The sequence below is a fragment of the Papilio xuthus genome, unplaced genomic scaffold (assembly GCF_000836235.2).
Source record: "Papilio xuthus unplaced genomic scaffold, Pxut_1.1 DF827461.1, whole genome shotgun sequence".
In the NCBI taxonomy this organism is placed as follows: domain Eukaryota; kingdom Metazoa; phylum Arthropoda; class Insecta; order Lepidoptera; family Papilionidae; genus Papilio; species Papilio xuthus.
Genome location: NW_013531188.1, coordinates 4,579,914 through 4,598,147, shown reverse-complemented (window position 1 = coordinate 4,598,147; position 18,234 = coordinate 4,579,914). Strand labels below are relative to the sequence as shown.

The following is an 18,234-nucleotide window of genomic DNA, read 5'->3' as shown; positions in this document are numbered from 1 at the left end:
AGAATTTTGAAGAACAAATTTAATTCTTATTGGCTTTGAATCATGTAAAATTCGACCTGTTTTGAAGGTCCTAACTTAAAAGTTAATACCGAAACTTTTTTTTTGTATTTTACAAAATTGACTTGAATTAGAAACATCTGGCAAAAAATTAAGTACACGTAAGTTACATATTCAATCCTGCCTAATTGTATTAATGATTAAAATAAAAAGTTAATTAGTTGTGAAAAAATCTTAACATAACTTATAAAACTAAAAAACGAAACTTAAAAACATACAGAACTAAGATACAGGACTAGAAGATTAATAAACAAATTTTGATGCGAGTTTTTTACCATGCAAATTAATGAAGGCAACACTCCTGGTTTTTTTTTAAATAAGTCAGTAGACTAAAATAACTGCCATGCCGCACTCAGACTCGAGTAATCACTAAGTGTAAATTTAATATGAGAAATCTACACTAAGCTAGCGTTTAAGGTATCTGCATGCGAATTTAAATGTTTGTTGCTGAGGCCAAAATCTCTGTATAAAAATATCGCCATCCCTGTCATTATCTTTCATAAAACAGAGATAACAAAATAACGTTGTTTTAAACTGAGATTTTAGTCTTAGAAACCCACGGTAAGAATGTATACATATATATCAATAGACAGGACATTGCGAATCAAACTTTTAAAAGATGTACCACTGGTAGAGTTTTGGTTGTCTAGTTAGACACATATGACACGGTACTGACAATTATAATATTTAAAGGAAAATGCTCGCAATGTCCCCTCTATAACTAAAATAATATTAAAATATCTTTAAACATGAATAAATCTGTATACAGTTGCAAAACACGAGGTAGAGGATATTTAGTAGTTAACGAATTTTATTCGATAATTCGATTCTTTAGTATTTTTCATCTGTAATTTTAAACATTTAACAAACTGTTTTATTATAAATTTTGTGTTAATCTTGAACCTACGAATAATTGAAAAATATAAAAATATTCTTAACGCTATAATGACATTTATTAAACTTACATTTTAAATATATTTAAAAAGACAAAAAAACAGTTTCTATTTAAGTACGACGCCATTTAACTCTGAAAAATATTTTGTTATATTAAAGAATGTTTATTTAAACACATGAAAAGCAAAATATGTTTGGAAGACTTATGCCAACCATAGATGTTTATTTAAGATAATTTGATATCTTTAACAATTTAAAATCTCAAATATAACATCTTATTCTAGCCGTTCTAGAATTTAGTATTTTAAGCTCAAATGAGTATTAATTTTAGCAAACTATTAATTTTTATATGGCAATACCCTCTCTATATTGTCTATACCCTTTTATATCTTGACAGTTAATTTTGAACACATTATTTTACATATAAACCTTTCTTTATAATAAAATACCAATAACCAAGAGATCAGTATTGCATAATTTAATATGGAAAATAAAAAACGGTGTTTAGACACTATTTTATAGTGTTTTAAATCAATTATATAGTCGAACCTGAACAAGCGAGAAACCTTTAAACGCGAGAGTTAATGTCCGGTCTGCTGGGCAACCTTCATAAGCGAGAAACTCGAGTTATAGAGAAGTCTCTAGGAGCGAGAAAAATATGCGCGATTCTTGAATTCTCGCTAATCTTAGTTCGACTGTACAATTATCCTGTAATTCAACTGACCAATTTATATTGATCCGTGTTCAAATGTTAAAATGAAGTATATAGATGCCACATTATATTGGCACTTGATAACAATGATATAAAGTTTAAGGAACAGTTAGTATTGGGGCTTTTAACAATAGCATATCACATTCAAACAGTTTAAAAACGTAACAATTTCTAAATGAGTTAAGTAAATATTTTATCGTATTATTTGCACGGAACTAGTTTCAGTTACAAAATGGAACTGAAGGAAACCATAATTTATTTATTGAAAATTAAATCATTGAATACGTAGCAGCCATTACGATATTTCTTACCGTGGGTTTCTAATGCTAAAATCTCTATATTAAACATATCGTCATCACTGTCCTTCGTCTTTGTCAAAACAAAGATAACAATAATATTTAAAACGAGATTTTTTGTCTCAGAAACCCACGATTATTTAATTAATATAGTCAAATAAGGATACTTGGCGGTCTGAGAGTCGCTGCTATCGTAGTTTAGTAATTTTTTTTTGTTATATCAATGTGTGATTTGAATGCGGTATTTGTTCGCTTCTTACTTCCTTTATTCCTTCTAGTTAACTGTGAACTAGTTCCGTGTTTTGATAACAAATTCCTTTGTTAATTACTATTATTAAATCTTATTCTATACGAAATAGTAATATCTTTAAATATCTCAAAAGACATGACCTTATATACTATTTAATAATGAATTTATAAAAACTATTTTTAATATTTGATGATTTAACGTTATTTCGTTTCATATTTGGTACATTGTATTCAAAGTTTGATTTCTATTAATATAAAATAAAACAATTTATGGAATTTGTAAATGATGGTGCCAAATTTAACATAAATCCATACATTTTTCAATTAAATATACGATAAAACATCAAATATAAAACAAACTACTCTGCATAGTAAAAAAAAAACTCAAAAACTACAATGGAAGCATTCACTGTAGTTTCGCACATCTGGAGCAGTAGTCATTGTATGCAGGGCTCCCGTAGTACATGCACAGCGGAGCCCTGCAGGGCTTGGGCGAGGGAGGGCGATCGTCGTAGAAGGTGGACTTGGACAGGTAGAGGGTCCTGTCTGCTGCAGGCTTCATGGACTTGGAGACATGAGACCTGGCGCTCTCGTGCGCGGATGTGTCAGCTTCTGTGTAGAATTGTGACCGTCCTGTCCCGTAGCGCGGTTGACTGATTTGTGGCTCTTTGCGATTCCTTTCCGCTGTATATCTGGAATTTTATTTTAATAATTAACTAACTGTTGCCCGTGACTTCGTTTGTGTGGATTTAAAAATAGCCTAAGTTACTACCACATATATAAGCTACTTTCCAGTAAAAGTCTCGGTGAAATTAATCCAGTCGTTTCAGAGATTACTCGGAGCAAACACAGATTTGCATACAGAAAAAAAAATAAAAAAATGTTTTTTCGTTTTTTTTAACATTACACATCAACAGACCAAAATTATTCTATGTATAAAACAAGATTACCTATAGATATAGATTTAAGAACTATTACGTTCAAACTAAGTTCTGTTTTTTTTTAACTAATTTTTAATCTTAAATAAAGTTTAATAACATACCCTATCCAAGCTTCATTGAGGTAATTCTTGACCATCTCCTCCTGCACCGGTGCTCTGGCTGCTAGAACTCTGCAGCACAGCACCTCACACGTCGACTGTCTCCTCAACAATCCTTCCTCTGGATTACTCTGACTACCGCTACTCTTCCCTGTTAACTTCGCCATAGAACCGAAGTTCTTCTTCAGCTTGCTACTCATAGACCTGCCGATACTACCGAATTGCTTAGCAACAGAGTTCATCTGCTTAGAACTTTTAGTAGATAATGCATCTAATGATCTTCTTAGTTCTTCTGAGGGCTGACTCTGGGAGAGACATTCAACTCGTTCTAGATCTAAGTAAGCGGATAGCATAGCTGAACGTTGGTACTCGTCTGGTAGAAGATTGTTTATTGTCCTCTGATCCGGTTCACAATCCCATGGGAAATCTTCTCCGGGGTCAACGTTGAATCTGAAGAGAGGTATTTTAACAATGATAAGTTACAACAAAAATAACACAGTGAAAATTTTCAAAGTAATAAACTATCTGTTGCCCGCGACTCTGTCCCCGCGAATTTAATAAAGTTATTTAATATCAATAATATTATTAAGAAGTCAAACGCTTGATTGCTAAGTAGATAAAATAATGTAGAATCATGTTAAAAAAAGAGCAAATTTAGTGCAAAAAATTTAAATCATTAACTTAAATATTATAGTAATTACGTTTTTTTATTAGCATAGACGACACAGACTCTTGTGTACTCTTTTCTTTTGTGAGTGAGTTTTTTTTAGTAGTTACCTTATAGGCATAGGGTTCCCGGTGTGGTCCTCCAGCGGTACCCTGGCGCCGTCAGTGGGCAGCGGCTCGCACGGCACCAGCGCAGAGAAGTGACCCGCGTCGTACGCCAGCAGTATGGGCACCTTGCTGCAGCAGCCCGGCTCCAGCTCCAGCGGCAGGTAGATACCACCGAAAGGTATCGGTGCTACTGGCTCCCCGCGGAAATCCTATAGCAATGTTATATGTTGTTACCTCATCATAAGCTCACTATAGGAATCCATTAAAGGGCTCGGAGCCTACCCTTAGATGACTAGGACTTAGTCAACTACACTGGCTTAGTGCGGGTTCACTTTACACAAAACTTAGTAAGTAGTCTATGTGTTCTTCCTGGCTATGTTCTACATCAATGCTATTCAGCGAAATCCGAGCAGCCGTTTTGGAGATACCTTCTAACAAACATCCATTTATCCAAACATTCCCATTTATAATATTAGTAAGAAGTACGACTTTTTCGCAGATATATTTATTACTATACTAGTTGAACTGATATATAAAAACGGCTAAACACTCACGTATATTCGTCGGGTGGCGGCACCGACTAGTTTCGATCCCATCGGTGGCCTTTAGTTTAGTATAATGTCTCACGAAAGTTTGAATAATTTAATATACTAGTTGACATTTTATGACGATATATGTTGATTAGCAACGCTCACGCAAGTGCATATGTCTATGGGCAACGGTCACTTCCCTATTTCAGCGATTTAAGGTGGCCGCTCGCACGTTTGCCACCTTATGATAAATATAAAAAAAATTAAGTTATCCATGTCGAAAGATACTGGTCCTTCGGGTACATGCAACAGTAATACTATGAAGAAATTGTAAGTTTGGTACTATAGCTTATTTTGACATACCCGTAATGCGACGTCTGCGAATACAATAACGGGTCGTCTCATAACATGCGCAAGCGCAAGTACATGCAGCTGCTCCAGGCCGTCGTAGTGCGGCGCGGCTGCGGGCGTCCGCGGCCGGGGCTCCGCCCTCGCAGCGCGCACCGCCTCGCCCCACTCGCGCGCCCACTCCGCCTCCGAGGGCGTCAGTCCCGCAGCACGCAGTGATATACTTTCAGACCAACGCCAGCGACGCTTTATCGCGTCTGAACCAATTAAAGTTAACTTAGTACAACATGCAACGATTTGAGAAGAAATAACAAACACTACATAACGAAGTTAAATTCACTTTTACTTATAAGAAAAGGGAGGGTGAAAATAAGATAAGAATTTGCCTTCAAAACTGTCATTAAACGATATACCGAAATATTCAATATCACGACTAACTTCCTTTCTTACCTTCAATTTTTTACCATTTTAGTTACCACAAGAAAACCTCTCTTTTATTTGCTTCTTTTATATTTCAAGCCAGACTTGATGTGGAAGCAGTTCCGCGTTTCGTCTGATAAGTGTGGGTTTTGGAGGTCTAATTTTCATCCTCTTTTCCTTCCCATGATTTCTCTTATAAGACAAGACAAGAAGTGGAAGTGGATTTTCCGGGTAGGAGGACGCATAGGAAGACCAAAGACAAAATTATTAAAGGTGGGCAGTGTATCTGCGAATTCAGGTGGCCGTTTGCTCATTTGCCACCTTAAAATATAAAAGTCTGTTGAAAAGGTTAAAGGACTCTTGTTAAACTAATAAATTCGTAAGCAGTACTTACTAGTTAAAGCTTCTCCTCCTTCACCAGACAGCAATGCCTGTACTTTAGTCCTTAAAGCAAGTAGTCTATCATGGAAGCCGTATGCAGCGAGCGAGGCGGCGTGAGGCAGACAGTTGCCGTCACCAGACGTCGCCAGCGGCAGTAACCGGGGCGTTCCCGGCACACGACCGTGTCGCCACCAGTTCAATATACCGGCAGATTCGAGGGTTACAAGAGTTGCTGTCTCTAGCAAGTCTTTTTCGATGAATATCCTGAAAATGTTTATCATAAACTTTTATGTCTCAGTGTAATCGACGTCCAAATTCTTATAGATTTTATTTTCAAAGTACTATCAGAGAATCTGGCGGTATTCCATCTCCAAAGCGAGTTATTTGACCAGTTCATAACCATTGAGACGACGATCAAGAAACAATAACTAATATGACGCTGCTTTTAAACGTGTCGATACGAAAAAAAAATTGTCGATGGAACAAGAATAACTTTTTAATACGCTGTAGTTTGCTCTAACTGTACCTATTTACAACAAACTTACGGTCGTAAAATAATGCAACATAAGTAAACAACAAAGGCAAAATACAAAAGACCGTAAATAATTTAACCCTGTCTACATTTTTTGTTTTCTTTCGCCGTATCTAAAGTACTTTAATATATTTAAGGAATTCTTTGCACGCGAATGTTCCACAGTGTGTTTATATTTCGAGTAAACATATGTAGCTAGTGTTACATGCAACATAAATTTCGGCAGTACGCCAACACGCAAGTCATCGTTGTTGTACTACCTCCCTTGTTTACTTCGACCTTTCTTTGTTAATATTCTATAATACAAAAGGTACTGTTAAAACAAAAAGGTTATGTCTATAGACCGTCTATTTAACAGTGGTAGAGTCCGCTTTAACATCTTCGCACGCATTGTCCCGTCTCGCCCGGTGAAATACCACGACCACACAGAAGACAGGCGTCAAGTGGAAGCAATTCCAAGTACAGTCTGATGAGTGTACGTCCCGGAGGCCTAATTCAGTCCTCTTTCCCTTCCCACCCTTTTTCTTATAAGGAAAGAATGGGAAGTGGACTTTCCGGGTGAGAGGATGCATGGGAAGGGAAAATATTTTCTTTCTGTGCATCCTCTCCTCCGTCGATTAAAGATAGGCAACGCATATGCAATTGCGTATGTCTATGGGCAACGGTCACTTCGCTATTTCAGCGATTTCAGGTGGCCGCTCGCTCGTTTGCCACCTTATGATATAAAAAAAGACTAACAACCTAATCCACGGTTCTTAATTAGTCACTAAAATGGCGTCCCTTTTACTGTTTCAAGCTTCAATGACGAAGATATCCATGTCTCTTTCACATGTAATACCTAATGAAAAAGATATAAGTATAAATTACCTGAAATCAGGTGGATATACGGAGATATCTGGCAGTAGCAGTATGTGGTCGGAGCTTAATGTGCTGGGTTCAGGCTCGGTGTTGCTGCGCAGTGCCCACACCAGACCCTCGTTGTCCGTTGCTCGAGATATACCACGTGACAGCTTGCGACCTGATGAAGTAAAGTTGATTTACCACCCCTAACTAACCTTTAGCCCTCAAGTTTATACTTATTTTACTGCTGCTTAATTTTTACCATACCTCACCTTATATCACTTCCAATTTGACTATACTTCAAATTTTATCACCCACATTTTACCTTAACCCAACTCAAACCACACCGTTGACCGTTTCACGTCAGTAATTGACTTTTACATCCTGTCATATAGTAACTGAAATACTGTTAAAAGTTATAGCCTTTGGGTTTTAAAATAACAAATGGTTAAAAACATGTTTTGTGGTATAACTATGACCAACTATAACAATGAAATAATCTTACTAATATTATAAATGCGAATGTTTAGATGTTGATGAAATTTGGCACATATGTAGAACATAGTCTATAAGAAAACATGCTACTATTAACTCTTTTTTTAATTCCGCGCGGACAAATTCGCGGGCAGTAGTTAGTAAATAATATTTGCAATGACAGTAGGTTATCTGTCTGTTTGTAACCCGAGAGCTTAGTGACCTAACCACATTTATTGGTCGTGATGAACTTGAATCAGTTAACCTTCATAACAATTTACTATTTTGTAGTTTCTACTTTATATTAGTATTAGCTGTCGCCTGCGACTGCGTCCGCGCGGAATAAAAAAAAACTATATATGTAAGTAGCCTATGTGTTCTTCCAGGCTATTACATACATGTCAAATGTCAGCGAGATCCATGCAGCTGTACTGGAGAAACCTTCTAACAAACATCCATCCAAATATTCGCATTTATAATATTAGTAAGATTTCATATTTGTAGTTTACTTAATACTTAAGTAATCACGAGTCATCGATATTAAAATGTTCATGAACTTTGACAATAATTTATTACTTAAATCTGAATTAGAAGGCTGGTCAGTAAACCGGCTATAAGTAAAAAAGTACTTTTAAGAAAATCCAAGTAAAAATGTTAATAATGGTAATTATTTCTAATATGTAGGTTAACGAACCAATTAAATAGAAAACTATTGCGCTATGGTTCTCGTTAAAATGTGTCACAATATAATTTATAATGTTTAGTCATTAAATATTTAGTTAAAGGTAATTTTAGAAAACGAAATAATCGTACGGTATTAACACGTTTAATGCCACACCATTTTTTTTGTATGAAATTGAACTCTTCTTCTTCTTCTTTTAGTTGCTAGTGGACCCCATCGTGAAATTGAACTCGCCAGGCGAGTCGGTGACACTGAATACTTTCCATCTGTCGTAGCTTTGACAGGTGGCGAAACTTTACGGTTTCCTTCTGTTTTAGAAGGTAAAAGCAATCACTAATAACAAAAGTTGTCTTATTTAGTACTCGTAATATTATGAACTTATTAGCTGTCCTCCTTTATGTTCTTCCAGATTTCACAAAGATCCGTTGAGCCGTTCCAGAGATACATTCTAACAAACATCCATCCAAATATTCGCATTTATAATATTAGTAAGGAGTACGATTATTATTACTTAGCTGATAAGGGTGACTTTTCAAAGTACATTTATGTGAATTTGTGTTCTCTTTGTGAGCTCCTATAGCCTAAACCACTTGACCGATTTTGGCGAGTAAGGTGTCATTGGATTCGCATTCTTCTCAAGAGGGTTACAAGGTTAACTTACATTCAGGTGCTGGCGTGAGCACTAAGTTAGAAGGTGCTGTGTATGACATTGCGAGGTCTAGGTTGCTGACAGACCGCTCTGGCATGACGTCACCGCCTGCCCTTGGCCGAAGAACTCGATCTGGAATACACAATAGTTTTTACATATATTTCCACAGTGGAAACGCACGATTAGTTTAATAATGAAAAAATCTACATTATGATATTATAATAAGTTTAATTAAAAATCAACACACAAATTAATAGCTCATAATGACAAATTCGTAAACACGAAACAGTGCTCGATTACGTATCATCGCAACTGTATGGCAAGTGCCAATAATTATGATATCAAGTCACGTAGTATTTGATTTTGAGGCCACTGGCCGTTTGAAAGTTAATGCAATGGAAATTAACTTTTACTTCCTGCAAATTAAGAGTTATTATTCTGTGATGTAAAATTGCAGACCACCAAATATGTCATTAGCAGGTTACGCAAGTATTTCAAAACATAAATACGAATGGCTACTCTTATTACAATAAAAATGAGGAAACCACTTTTGAATGCAAAAACAGTATGCGGTTTCAGATAGAAGTTATCAAAAGAATATTAAAAATTCCTTGACCAATGTAAAAATGCATCAATGTATCATCAACACTTAGCGTGAGATTCCACTGGCAAAATATATTCGTATACAATTTCTCATATAATTTCACATTACAAAATAACACAATAAGAAAATGAGAAGGATGACAATGTTTTGTAAAATATAAGGCAGTGGAAACGGGTGTTTTCCGGCCGTTCGGCCCACCGATCGATCCGTTCCATAGCATCAATTGGTTTGGTCCCTTGGCCGTTTGATCGGTAGGCTGACCGGTCCAACGGGAAACACCTGTGTAAACTTACGGTTACAATTTAATCTGACGTTTGTGAGAGAATAAAAGTCCGTTACATATTTAAACCTATTGAATTTATAATAAGCGAGTTTAAATAAGGGCTTCATACTGGACTTGAAACGGAGTTCCGCTCTGCTTGTCGGGGCGGTTGGTGAGACTAAGGAATTTGATCTGTCACTTCCTCGTAGTCCGTGGTGTAAGTAAATGGATAGAGCGGACGGATTAAAATCAAAACAAAATGTAGACTTTAAAATCTTCTAGAAGTGAATCGAGATAAAGCTTATACCTATTGCCTGGTTTACTGCCGGCCCATAGTATAGTTCGAGAGATAACTAAGGACCTCGGGTAGTAACAATTCATGGTCCCTGAGTACGGGAGTTTAACCGAATTACTAATTTACTATTATATATTTCTATCACGTGCTTATAAACAGTAATAGTCATCATATTTAAACAACTAAACACTATTAACCCCGTTTAGATTTCTGGTGAAATCTACTTTATGTTTTAGGTTAGTTTTTTTAATGACAACATTCCAACATGCTAGTAACCGTAATTATTCGTTCAATATTCCCATTACAATTGTTTTAATTGGATAAAGAAAGTTTATACATGTTACAAGGAAGCCATGTATAGGTGTTTATCAATATGGCCTCTCTTGTATAACAAGCTACATTTATACCAATATTATCAAGGATACTAATCATGACCATTTAAAGTTAGCTTCTGCAAAATTATTAAGGAAGCAACACGGGCGTTGTGATTAGGGTACAGTCCGAGGAAATCATCGCTAGTGTGACATCTACCTAAATAAAATCCATAAACACACGCCCAAACTATTCTGATTAAGGCTCATATTGGACGGTATCGTTTTATATATAAAGCGCCGTTCACACTTATTATGGTCTCAGATAGTTTTTTTTTTATAGAAGGGGAAAACGAGCAACGAATCGTTTAAAATTATTTGATCCGACACCCATGGACATCCGCAACGCCAGAAGACCCGCACATGCGGTGCCGGCCTTTAAGGGAGGTGTAATTTTCTTGGCAATAATGTTTTCGTAAGTAATTACTTTCCGCTAATGTCTATACTTTGTGGATGAAACTGATACGCAACAGATGCAAAGATGTCTGCAGTCGAGCGTCAATGTTAATATAGGACGCCATTCCGACGCTAGTTGCTTGGTTTATAATTAGGAACAGAAGTATTCTGATTTTATTTGACGGAACCCGGTCATATGTATGTAGATGAATTGCAGAAACCGTATCTATATTAAGGTTAACGACCGATACTAAAATATCTCCGCGAGTTTTCAGACTTTAAACGAGTTTTTACTGAGCGCCAAGACATAGGCAAAACAACATGTTTCGATGTTGTTTCGTGATATATCGTTGCTGAATAAAACAGAAGATAGCTTACCATCACTATGAGTATCAGAAATCGGGTTTGCCTCCATCACCATGCCGACCAACTGACCTGCAACAATGAAATATTTATAACATACTCAAAAAGAAAAGAAAAGTTAATTAATAGAAAGGAAAATGGCTAACTCATCGCTCGTTAATTTTATTATTTCAAAGTGTAAAGTTTTTAAACACTGTATGGTACTTTTCAAACATTTTGGCGGCTCAAGGTCATCGACGCACTGCGCAGTGCCCTCCCGCCCGCATCCCGCTAGTCTTAAAATTGTGTTCTGCGCTGCGGCTCGCGTGAAGTTGAGCCGCCGAGATATTTGAAAACTATTATACAAGAAGAACTTTTAAATATTCTGATGTGCCTGTTTTGAGGTGATTCAAAATATAGGCAAATACATTCATCAAAGAAATAATGATACATGAAAGACTTTTGTCATAATTTAATTTTAATTTCACTCATAAATAGAAATGAGTATGAATACATTTTTGGTGTCCATGTTTACAGGGATCTTTGCCAGAATATGACGAATACAAGTAAAAATAAACGCACGACCGATGATACAACGTCGCCTACACGAGCTCCGAAATAGAACGGTGCGTTTTAAAATTAACAACCAGTAAATAAAAACCCCCGAAAGACACATCTTTAGTTCTTTTCGCTAAAGGAATTCTTTTGTGTGGTGCAGTAGGACATAGCTCCTATTATGTTGGTGAATACATACGTATTGTTTTAACCCATTTGTGGAACAGAAAGACAATGCGTTTATTTACTTAAGTAAATTAATACGGTAATATATGAGAAATGAAGCATACGTCAAAAAACTAAGACAAACATTGTTTGGGTGGTTAAAGTAGATATTGATTTAGAAGTAAATTTAAGAAGCGACTTAATCTTGAATAACTCGATCCGAGGACCTATATTTTAATATAAATTTGAGAAATATCGCAACACTTTTAGATAACGCTGAGTCATATAAACAAATACAGAGTTATGTAGGCGTTGTAAAAGTATGTGCTATGGATTTTATCAAAGATACACTAATAATATAATGCGATGGATGGATGTTTGTTAGAATATATCTCCAGAACGGCTGCTCTAGCTAAAATTTGGCATAGATGTAGAACATAGTCTGGAAGAACACAGGCAACTAATATTTTATTTAATTCGGACGGACGGAGTCGCGGGCGATAGCTAGTATAAACATAATATCATCGAATGCGTGGGCCCAGACTGTATATACGTAACGATGCGTAAGGAATCCATATAAAGAGATATAGACCAGATCACACTAACAAGGCAATGACTAGTATTTATTTAACTCAATACCGGACATTTTTTTCGAGTCGCGTATAAAAACGTGAAATTGTATATTATGGATAGCTAATATTAGAAAATGTTAATTATCTCAAATATTTTGGAACTATCTTTCTGGGCGGTATCAAAAAATACATAATTAGCCTATGTGTGACTCCGTACTATGTTCTATACGTATGCCATATTTCAGCAAGATCCATTAAGCCGTTCTGGAGATATCTTCTAACAAACATCCGTCTAGTTATTCGCATTTATAATATTAGTAAGATTAACAAATCTTGATTGGATCCTGCATCCAAAGTAAAATCAACTACATAACCTTTTCTACAACCTTAAATTCTTATAAGCTTATTTTGATGCCAGTTCACATTTAAAACAGACTAATGCATAGGAATAAATCTATTTATTTAATAGTTCAATAGATCTCTAAAATGCATCGCTCAGTTTTATTTTTGCCTAACAGCGGGAGTCGTATCTTTTTGGAATGTTAAGCTAGATTAATATGAGAAAAGAACTCTGTGGGGTAGCTAATAGTATTCCTGTATTTGTAACAACTATAGGCAAATCATAACGTAAATTGACCATCGGATCTTCTCGACTTCAATCATCATCATCAGCTCACTATACGTCCCCACCGAGGGGCTCGGAGCCTACCCTAAGTTAAGGGTGATTAGGCCATAGTCAACCACGCTGGCCAAGTGCGGGTTGGTTGACTTCACACATATCTTTGAATTTCTTCTCAGATATGTTCAGGTTGCATCACGTTTTCCTTCACCGTAAGAACGTCGGATAAATGTACATATGTAAATCGGAAATCAAAAAACACATTGGTACATGGCGCGATCCGAACCCAGGACCTGCAGATTGCAAGTCAAGTGCTTGACCACTGAGCCATCGGCGACTTCAATCATCGATCAAAAATCCAAACAAAAGATACCTCAATTTATAGAAATAAGAGAAGGCACGATTCGTTAAGAAAATTTTAAATGTATTCGAGCATTACCATCTTGTCTATGGTCTTGTTGTCTTTGTCTTTCCCTACTTGTTGTAAGTATGCTTCTGTCCTTATCACACACATAACATCTAAGGCCATAACTTAATTCAACACGAGTATGCAATTTTTGTTTGTAAGCTAATTCCAATTTTCTTTTGCAATATTGGCTATCTTTTTTACTTTGATAAAAATCTCTTTGAACAACATGAAAATACTTTGTTAGTCATCGTATTTTAATGTACTAAAGTTTAAGAACAGGCTTTTGGATTTGTGAATATTTATATATTGCGTTTTTTATTTTTGGCATTGTTATATTTACCTGTATGTTTTGAGTTCGTTACATTATTTTATTTGGTGTTTAAGGGTCTTGTTCACGATTGTCAAAGATAAATAAACATTTTTATATATTCAAGCGTTTCGCTTCGGTATTTATTGTGAGATTTCCGCACTAACGTCGCACCTCGCGATGACCTAGAGCGCGACGTTTTAACGCACCAAGGGACTTGCCATTCAGAACGCAATCCGACACCGGAACTATTCTATTGTGCATTAACTACGTAGGTAAATGACGTCATTATAGTTAACTTTTTAATTTCAAAAACATCGCACATTTTACTAATGTTTACATGCGAAATGTTTGTCAGAAGGTGTCTCTAGAGGGGTTCCGAATCTCGAAATAAAATTTGGCATAAATATAGAATATAGCTTAGAAAAATACACATGCATCTCTTTTAATTCTGCACGGACAAAGTCGCTGGCAAAAAGTAGTCTATAAATAAGTAAGTATAACAAATAAAAGAACGAGAAGGCGACATAAGATCTGTTTAGTATGAACTAAATGGCCACAGTTGAAACTGACCATTTAAGATTAGTACTTGTAATCATAGTTGTTAAATGACATCATATTTCAGGTTTTATGGCCATTGTTAAAACGCAAACAACTTCGCATGGCTGCGGACACAAGATTGTTTTTTATTTAAATGCACCTATGACAATAATGGCTCACTCGATAACACAAATACCGTTCTGTTAAACTAACTTTACATTGTAAGTGTGGATTTTTACTGACACATTTTTTAAAGAATAAAGACAATGTACACGTATTAAAGATAAAAAGAATAAACAAAGAGGTTGCTATTAAAACTATCTATACAAATAAAAAAAAGTTGTTTAAAAGAGGATAAAATTCAGGAAAAGTGGAGATTGTGGTTGGAGGCCAAGGCCTACTTCGGGTCGTTGTGTCACCCTAGTTAGTTAAAAGAGCATAAACACAGACCCAGATTTACTTCCTCTACACCATTGGACAATGAATAAATTTAAGTAAAAACTATAAATAAAGATTTATATCAAATGCAGCAACAATAAACATGCTATCAACCAAAAGTACATGACCTTTTGTTAATAAAAAGGTCTGGAAACTTTGGGTCAATGCTCTGAAAATTATGTCTCACCTTTGACCATAAGGCAAAGGTGACCTTTCAATACCTTTGGTTAATCAATATGACACGGGCTCACCTTATTTTGCCCCTCATTACTTAAGTCTGCTACACACCTTCAACATGGTGGGTAAAACTGAAAACTGTACAGTTTTATTGATGTTTATAATTTTACCTGTACACATCAGTTTTGATTGTACAGTTCAGTTAAAGCCGAAGGTGTGTAACAGGCTTTAATGAACACTAAAAAGATGTTTTTAAACCAGTGATTCTTAAAGTGTTCTAGGTGGACACTAGCTTCAAGTTATGGAATAATATTGAAGTTCCAGAAGTTTATATAGAAATGTAAATTCCAAAAACCATTAAAAATGTTGAAAGAGGTCTAAAATAAAAATGTTTGGGAACTCTCTTTGACTGTAGTAATTAGTTGGTAATATGAATATGTATTACTACTATACAATGTTTACATATAATGTAACGCGTCACCTTGTGTGCCTATTTATAAACGAACAAACGTTTGAATTATTTAAATGAGGGGACAAATACTTTGCCAGTCCAGTACGACTCAGATGTCGCCATTTATGGTAATTTAGTATCATTAGCATAAATATTTTTTAATATAATCTATGTCATTAATTTAATGATTAACACAAGGTTTTATAGTTAGAAAATGTTTTAAAGAAATACTATTATTATAAAGACCGAGAGTATGAGAATATAAGATTTTATTTTGATATTTTAGCAATGTTCTCGAACTCATTCCAAAAAGGTGCTAATTTAATGAATTGTTAGGATAGTCCTCTAATATAGCTTCGAAATTTCTTTCCTATCATATGAAAACTTTTAAAGACGATCAATTTACGATTCGTAACATCACACATTATGCAAACATTGACATCGTAAATAGAAAGTGTAGCCAGTATTATTGTTTCATTGTAACAGATTTTTTTTTTATTCATTTAATATCGTGATTGAAGGCAATAATAATTATTGGCAGAGATATGCACATTTCACAGATACATCTAAGATATAAAAAGTTGTAATGAAGAAAAAACTCAGTTAATTTGTAGTAGTAGAATGATTCATGAAATAAATAACAGACTTAAGACATAAAGCTGAATACACAAAGTGCTAATTCAATAATTAGTCAGATATATTTAAATTTGTATTAAATAAATTTTACACGCAATTTTAAGGCAAACAAGAGTTCCGACTAAATGCGTCAGAAAGACTGAAAAAAAGGTTAGTAACACCTGGAACACTAGTTTGTAGGCAGATGCCTCAGATTGTATTTGGTACAGTCCTTACACATGTCTTGCTTTTTCGATATTCATATACATGTAAATCAGTTTCAAAATTGATAATCCAAAATGGGATATTAAAGAGAAATCATTAGACAAGGAAGTAAATGGCAATAATACTATTTCCTGCAACAACTGTACATATAGTAAACTTGCATTTGCAAGCACTCAACCATAAAACTGTCCATTGTGAATAAAAAGGATTGGCAAAATGTTCTAAGTATAAAATAGTTATGAACAGTATTTCGTCTATCTGTTCCATGAACCATCGATGACATCAAATATTCTCAACATTCTTATGGAAAAAGAAAACTTTGAGTGCATTGTATGATATCAACTAATCAGCACTAGGCCAGCATGGTAAAATTGTCATAAGACACAAAGATTTTAAAACAGAAATTAAAACATACTTTTGACAAATAACCTTGCCAGACTAAAAGCTAAATGTTTGTTATTTTTGTTGATAAATATTTTCTTATGTCTTATAGTGTTTTGTGACTAATTCAAAGAAACATATGCTCTACATTATTGTCACCTATGAATCACAATCTCTGATAAGACTTATCAGTCAGTTAATACTATTGACTATTTATGTTAACCTAATGTGTAAACTAAACTATAGATAAGAAATAATTTTCCAATTAACTTTTACAATTTTTTATTATAAATGTTGTCATCTGTTGCTAATCAAAATATATTTTTCATATGTAGTTACTAAAAATATTATAATCCAAAACCAAACCTTTTTCAACATTTGTTTGTTAGAAAAAATAAATTTTCTTCATAAAAAAAGTGTAAATGGTCAATTCAATAGTGTACAATGTATTAAAATTTTGTGTGTGTTAAATTTGTAAAATCTTACATATTCCTTAGTAACAAATAGAAATATTTATACTTATATTTTCTCTACTACATAATTAAGATTTATTATATTCATAAACAAATGAATGTTGTTCAAGATGGTGTTTCTTTTCTGAACATAGGAATGTATCAACAATGCTTTTATAGAAAACAAAAGACGAACGCTGGTTTACGACTGATGTAATTATTTGAATCAAATTAAGTATTAAAAAGTTAATTAGTTTTCATATTGAAGTGCCACATCTATTAAAATTACTTATTACTACATTTTACATTTTTGTTAAAATTAAACAACCAAAAGGTGTGTTTGAGAGAGGAATGTGTTTTGAAATTTAATATAGCAAATTATAAATGCATTCAAGGTTAAAGGAACAGTGTAGAGTCACAAGTTGTCTTTTAAAATATTAATTGAAGGTCACAGAAACCCTAAAATAAGCAGCCTCTTTACTGTGTAACATGCGTTATAATATAATTATAGTAACCAAACACCACAGGTGTTTCAAAAAATATGCAAGCAGAAAATACTGACCGTATAAAAGTACAGTGCTCACAAATTTGACGAATGTCTACAAAATACAACATAAAACACTTTCACTTTACATAAAAAAGTTTTGATAAAAATATTCTAAACACTTGATAATATTTACATTAATGCAATATTTACAAATACACCACTTTCTACTGTACTCACCCTGCCAAACACTTGTAAAAACTATAGAGTAAAGCAGAATATAGATCGAAGTGTTGGTATAGATAACTTGGTGTTGTCATTAAATTCCCAAATAAAAAGGAAACCAGAAATCATCCTCATTTTAAATAAAAAAAAACATGATTTAGCATTTCTTATTAAATAGATTTAAGGAGAGTAACGAAAAACGGAAAAGGCAAATGTTTTATGTGTTTACCTGTTTTGAGCAATTTTATTTAAAAATCAGACTCGGTTGTCTATGAACAAAATGTTACCATCAAGAATAATCTCCCTGTAAAAATGTAAATTATTGATGAAGTTTTTTAATTTAATATTTTGAGATCTTTGCAATTGTCTTATTTCAAATTTAATTCAACTCAAGTTTATATGAAAAATTGATTTTCTCTTTAAATTCATAGTTTTATAACACACTTAAAATTTAGATGGAAAAAGGTGCACG

The 18,234-nt window shown here is 34.3% G+C and overlaps 1 protein-coding gene across 1 annotated transcript; it reads right to left on the bottom strand.

Annotated features, from left to right (window-relative positions):
• Positions 1-2,198: 2,198 nt before the first annotated feature.
• On the bottom strand, positions 2,199-17,797 carry LOC106119521 (OTU domain-containing protein 7B). The gene is made up of 9 exons (XM_013314562.1): positions 17,616-17,797; positions 11,184-11,240; positions 8,890-9,009; positions 7,100-7,250; positions 5,714-5,964; positions 4,915-5,156; positions 4,025-4,230; positions 3,251-3,697; positions 2,199-2,900 (listed from the first exon to the last, which is right to left on the bottom strand). Exons 2-9 carry the CDS (start codon positions 11,224-11,226, stop codon positions 2,615-2,617), a joined length of 1,746 nt encoding a protein of 581 aa, XP_013170016.1. The 5' UTR covers positions 11,227-11,240; positions 17,616-17,797; the 3' UTR covers positions 2,199-2,614.
• Between the last annotated feature and the right edge of the window lie 437 nt (positions 17,798-18,234).

Excerpts from the sequence above, each read along its gene's own strand:
- LOC106119521 (XM_013314562.1), bottom strand. The coding sequence starts at position 11,226 with ATGGTGATGGAGGCAAACCCGATTTCTGATACTCATAGTGATG. Across the intron at positions 9,010-11,183 it reads TTCTGATACTCATAGTGATG|ATCGAGTTCTTCGGCCAAGG; the intron begins GTAAGCTATCTT and ends TGTGTATTCCAG. Across the intron at positions 5,965-7,099 it reads GTATATCCACCTGATTTCAG|GATATTCATCGAAAAAGACT; the intron begins GTAATTTATACT and ends AAACATTTTCAG.